The sequence below is a fragment of the Aristolochia californica genome, unplaced genomic scaffold (assembly GCF_029961685.1).
Source record: "Aristolochia californica isolate CCGP_79_NKW_82.1479 unplaced genomic scaffold, dmAriCali1.0.hap1 SCAF_10, whole genome shotgun sequence".
NCBI lineage: Eukaryota > Viridiplantae > Streptophyta > Magnoliopsida > Piperales > Aristolochiaceae > Aristolochia > Aristolochia californica.
Window position 1 is genome coordinate 26,922,106 of NW_027181771.1, and position 6,396 is coordinate 26,928,501.

Genomic DNA, 6,396 nt, shown 5'->3' on the forward strand with positions numbered 1-6,396 from the left:
TTATGTTAGTCTTCTATTTATATTCACTTATTCTATTGTTCTAGGACTTTTAGTATTTAACTTTGGGTGTAACTGAGATAAGAGTAATTTAATTGTAATGAGATTCTTCTTGTTTCCTCTATTATAAATAAATGTTCATTGTACTCAAATTACATCAAGTTAGTGAAGTTTTTCTCTTTTTTAGAAATTCAACATGGTATATAAGCGGTTTTTGTGAGTTGACTCAGTCAACCCATAGAGATAATGTGATAATTTTATTTATTTATTATCTTTAGTACTTTAGGTTCGTATTCTATCTTTTTCTTCCATTCCTATCCCATGATCCATTATTTTCTTGGCATTCGTACCTCCATACATAAATTTTAATACTTAAAATTATATATTGACAGAAAGATCTTCAAGTCTACTTTACAATACAAAAATAAAATTTTCAATTGAAGTTTTCTATGAAGAGAAAGCGATATTTGAATCAGCAAAAATCAGACAACAAGAGAGGTAATAGCAACAATAGAAAGCTTCAACTTTCGAGGCATTTTGTACCTAAAAAATAAGACATTATATGGAGAATTGTACATTAAAAGAAATATTTGTAAGTCTATTTTCTTACCTATCCAACCAATTCTCAATTTGAGTTTTCTAGAGGGAGATATGCATATCAGAAGAGTTAACGGTTATGCCAGCCAAAGAAGAAAGAGTACTAAATTTGGCAAGATTAAATAGTCTAAAATCTATCAGATTCATTCTCTCAAAATAAGTATATTTTATAAAGAAAACTTATACTTGGATGAAATGTATCAAATTTTAGTTTCAGAAGGAGCAACTGTCATGTCAATTATCTATATTTAAGGAGATATTTACATTGGAGTTGGTAAGGGTCAAACTATAGAATGAAGCAAATCAAGAGCTTATAAAAGATTTAAGAACAAATTTTTTTCTATTAAATTAGATAGTAATTTAAATATATTTGAGTATATTTTCTTGGTCAATAAACAATTTGTGATTCTAAGCTGTATTTTTGGAGATATGGATATCAGAAGTACCTAAGGTCAGTTTTGCTGAAAATCTCTTTATGCATTGACATGAATTGAGTTTTGTTTTCTCCTAAAATCAGAGTTTTTTAGCTAAATTTATCTTCTAATTAGATATTTTTGGTCAAACTTAATTACTCTATGATGAGCTCATTCAAGGTATGCCATATCTTGCTTCAATGTTATTTTCAAGTTTTGCATTTTTGTTACTTGGTTGTGTATCTTACGCTTGAACTCAAAAAATTGTGGACATCCCCAAAAAAGTTATACTTGGTCAAATTTATTAAGATCTACCGTTGTGTTTTCATCACTTCAAAGTAATGACTAGACCCATTACCTAAAAAGTATAGGAGTGTGCCCAACATCCATCTTGAGTCAAGTCTTTTATTCTTCACCCAAGAGGTGATTTGTGTTTGAGCTACCCTTGAAAAGTGAGTAGTCTTTTTGTTAAGCCCTACAATTGGGTTGTTTTTCTGCCTTTAAAATTGTGAAGAGTGTATGTCAAGTCAAGAAGGATTCCCAACGGTGAAGCAAGACCACAGAGTAGCGACGACCAGAGTTCATGCTCTGGTTTCTTAGGAGCGTAGACAACGTTCGTCGGACAGCAGGTTGATGGTACAGCGAGAGCTTTCAGCTCTTACGGCGGTGGATGAAACCACCACTACCTCACAGGACTGATGGAATAGTCCAGACAGAAAGCGTCGCGCTCTCTGGACTCTCGGCGAAGAGGACGGCGCTGGAGAAGATGAACAATCTCAAAAAATGCTTTCTTGCTTTCTTGTCTCTTCATTAGCTATTTAAGCTTAAGTTTAAGAGGTTATTACAAACTGGCCCATGGGCCCAATACAATGCCTACTCTAAATACCTTTTTTACATAATCCAAATTGTACAACAATTATAATAAAAAATTCTATCTAAATTACAATGCAAGATATCGTAACATCCCCCCTCAAATTGATGCTGGTGAGTCAACCAGCAACAATTTACCAACCAGAAAATTATGCCGTGGTTGAGACAATGCTTTGGTGAAGACATCAGCCACTTGAAGATCCGAAGACATGTACAGAAAGATATTACCCGGCACTACAAAGTGTTGTGGATAGAGTGACAGTCAACCTCAATGTGCTTGGAGCGCTCATGGAAAACAAGATTGGCCACAATATGAATAACACTCGTATTATCCGCATGAAGGGGTGTAGGGGAGGTCTGAGGAAATTGAAGCTCAACAAGAAGACCGCGGAGCCAAATAACTTCAGAGCACACAGTAGACATGGCGCAATACTCGGCTTCGGTAGAGACTTAGACACCTGGTCCTGTTTCTTACATTTCCAAGAAATCGGTGCATCCCCTAAAAACATACACCAGCCTATAGTAGAGCGATGGGTATCGGGGTACCTTGCCCAATCAGCATCACTGTATGCCACCAGTCGAAGCTTAGAGCTGGTAGAAAAGAATAATCCATGAGGAAAGGACCCGCTCAGATAGCAGATGATACATCGAACTGCCGCAAGATGAAGGTACAGAGGAGATGACATAAACTGATTGACCTGATGAACTGCATAGGAGATGTCCGAACGAGTAGTGGTCAAATATATAAAACTCCCTACCAGACAACAATAGAGAGTCCGATCTTCAAAGAGAGTCCCTTCATCTTTTCTATATTTGGCATTGACCTCCATAAGGGTAGCCACAAAAGATGTGTCCTCCAACCTAGCGAGTGTAATAAGATCTTGAATATACATATGATGGTTTAAGAAAATACTAGTGAGTTTGTGATGTACCTTTAGCCCTAAGAAATACGTGAGTTGCCCAAGATCCTTCATATGAAAGGTGGCATGTAACCCCTACTGCAACTTGGTAATCAGTCTAAAGTCAGTGCCAGTAAGAATGATGTCATCCACATAAACCAGGAGAATGATCATGCCTATGGCAGACTTATGATAGAATAGAGATGAATCATATTGAATCTGTGTAAACCTGTGGAGAATAGGTGTGCCACGGAATTTCTCAAACCAAGCCCGAGGGGCTTGCTTAAGCCCATACAGAGGACGACGAAGCTTGCAAACCTGATCAAGAGAGGAGGTAGTCATATCCCAAGGGAGCTTCATGTATACACCTTCCTGAAGGTCATCGTGGAGAAAGGCATTCGTCACATCCATCTGATGCAGCGACCAGGATTGAGAGGCTGCAATGGTTAATATAGTACGGACCGTGGTCATCTTGGCAACCAGTGCAAATGTTTCCTCATAATCAATCCCATATTCCTGTCGGTTCCCTAGGGCCACAAGGCTGTCTTTGTACCTATCCAACAATCCATCTGACCACAACTTGACATAGAATATACATTTACTCCCAAGATGCCGAATAGTAGGAGGGCAAGTCACAATGTCCCAAGTGTGATTTTCTTCGAGCGCTTGTAGTTATGTTCGCATTGCCTTTTGCCAACATTCATGTGCTATAGCTTGTTTATAGCCAGAAGGAATGAAAATAGAAGACAAAGTAGTTGCAAGTGATACAGGGGAGGGAAAACCATACCTGGCAGGAGGGTAAGAATGACTCGTGGATATGCAACGAGTGATGGGAGCAGGAGCAGAGGGAAGATCAGGAGCAAGCGCCAGGTCAAAATGGGGAGGGGGTAGCGATGCAGTGGGGTGAGGCTCATCAAACCTTTACAGGCTAGACAAAGATGCAGAAGGCAGTATAACTTGAGAGGGAAAAAAATATTGATTTTCAAAGAAGACCACATTCCGAGAAACACGGACTCGACGCACCTAGGGATTATAGCAAACATAGCCCTTTTGAGAAACGACATACCCAAAAAATGCACACATAACTGATTGGGCTGTAAGTTTATGTCGTTCATGATCAGGTAGATGCACAAAACAAACACAACCGAACGTCCGAAGATTAGTGTGGGACGGAGAATAACCAAATTATTTAACAAATGGAGAGACATGATGCAAGGTAGGAGAGGGTAGGTAGTCGATTAAAGGAAAGAAGGTAGAGAGAGCTTCACACCAAAACCGAGGAGGAACAAATGATTCAATGAGAAGGGTGCTGACCATATCAAGAAGGAGACAATTTTTCGCTTAACAACGCCATTTTTTGTGGTGTCGAGGGACAAGAACAGTGAGAAATAATGCCTTTGCTTTGAAAAAATTCCTAGAATTCAGCCGACATGTACTCGCTTCCAGAGTCAGAGGGTAGTACTTCAACGTGAGCAACGAACTGTGTTTCAATGAGTGCAAAAAACCTCTTAAAAACGACAAAAACTTTAGACTTAGCCTGTAAGAAGCAGACCCAGGTAAATAGGCTAAAATCATCAATAAAGGTGACAAAGTACTTATTTTGTGCATGTGAGACAACAGGAGCAATTCTCCAGACATCACTATGAATAAGGTCAAAGCAGTGGGAGGCATGTGAGGCATGATGAGGAAATGGTAGAACTTTATTTTTGCCAAGTTTGCATGATGAATAGTCAAAATAAGTATCAAGAGAAGTACAGTCTTGATTGCCTAATAAACCCGATTTAAACAATATACGAAGAACATCCGAGTTTGGGTGGCCTAGACGTTTATGCCATATCTTAGTGCCAGAGCCAACAACATTACAGGCAAAAGAAAGTACAAGAGAACATGGAATAAAGGTGGATAGAAAGACTTTAAGTGGAAATGGCCTGCCCACTTTAGGCCCCTTCACGATCACCTTCCCCGACGCTTGATCCTGCACAACACAGCCAGAACGAGAAAACTAAACATTACAATTTTTATCAAACAGTTGACCAACAGACATAAGGTTTGTCGATAGGTTAGAGGACACACAGACATCTGCTAAAGAAGGAGAGAGATCACTAAAAACACTGATAGGCAGAGTGCTGCCATCAGTAGTGTTGATGTGCAGGTTGCCATTATACTTTCTGACATTTGAAAGAGACATTACATTGTTGGTCATGTGGTTAGAGGCACCAAAATCAAAATACCATGGCTGAGTAGAGATTTTCTGCTTACCTGAGATACCAAAAGTAGAAAAAATAGATATGATCATCTGTTGTACCATTTCAGGAGTGAGAGTGGTCGAACTTACAGGTACTGGAGATACCAGAAGTGCAGTGACGGGGATGACAATCGATAATGCTGCAGAACTAGAAGTACCAGTGGAGGCATGATAAGTTGTATTCTTCTTCTTTTTCTGGGCGAGTTGGGCAAGCTGCGATGAGATGTCCCGACTTCTTGCAGCAGTTACAAGACTTCTTGGGGCATTCTCGAGAAAAGTGACCATATGCCTTGTAGTGGAAGCACTGAACAAAACTCATGTCCTGACCTTTATTTTTCCCTTGTGCTACATAAGCCACTGGAACCGAGATATCAGTCTAGACTCGATGTTCCATCCCGGTCTAAGTAGCAAGGCGCTGCTCTTCCCTCTAAAGTTTACTCAAACATGCATCTAGTGATGACACTGGATGATGATTCATCAGATGTGATCGAGCAATCTCAAATTCTGGACGTAGCTTCATCAAGAATTGGTCCCATTTAATGGTTTCATGTATGACTTGAACAATAGAGAGAGTAGCAACCGGGACATTCTCATTAACAATATCAGTGTAGTCTGCCCACAGATTTTGGAAGCCCGAGAAATATTCTTCAATGGAACGGCCTCCTTGTGTGAAATTTGCCATTTCATATTCGACTTGAAATCGACTCGCCGTGCTGGTTTGATGATAAACCTTTTGGAGGTAGTTCCACATATCTACTGCAGTTTTTTAGGGCCTTAGATTAAGGACTAAATGAGGTTCAATGAATCCAAGTATTCAGGTCATGACTCTAGCATCCATGGTAGTCCCTTTTGACAACGCTTCAGCATCGCAAGGTGCCAGATCACTCCCATCAATATGACCTCATAAGTCTTTTCCCATGACAAATAGCCAGAATTGAAATTCCCAAGCACTCTAGTTCTTACCTGTGAACCGAATAGGAGAAAAATCTAACTTGTCTATTGACACGTTAAGATCAAAATTTTGCTGAGAGTTTTAGAAATACCACACCGCGGCCAACAAATTCCAAGTCTACCCCCACAATTTCAAAAATTCCAAATCTACCCCCACATTTTTAAAATTTCCAGATCTATCCCCACGCTTTCAGAATTACCAGTCTGCCCCCACGTTTTCAAAAATTCCAAATCTGCCCCCATAGTTTCAAAAATTCCAAATCTGCTCCACATTTTCAAAATTCCAAATCTGCCCCCACTGTTTCAAAAATTCCAAATCTTCCCCCACAGTTTCTGAAAATTACAGTTACTACCTTATGCAAATAATTGCATTCCAAACTTAGGAAACAAATGGCCGGCCGATGTCGAAAAAAAAAACTCACCT

The 6,396-nt window shown here is 39.4% G+C and overlaps 1 protein-coding gene across 1 annotated transcript; it reads right to left on the reverse strand.

The window, feature by feature from the left end:
* Window positions 1–2,872: 2,872 nt before the first annotated feature.
* LOC137943014 (uncharacterized) lies at window positions 2,873–5,306 on the reverse strand. The gene is made up of 4 exons (XM_068788715.1): window positions 4,854–5,306; window positions 4,213–4,751; window positions 3,564–3,695; window positions 2,873–3,329 (listed from the first exon to the last, which is right to left on the reverse strand). Exons 1-4 carry the CDS (start codon window positions 5,304–5,306, stop codon window positions 2,873–2,875), a joined length of 1,581 nt encoding a protein of 526 aa, XP_068644816.1.
* Between the last annotated feature and the right edge of the window lie 1,090 nt (window positions 5,307–6,396).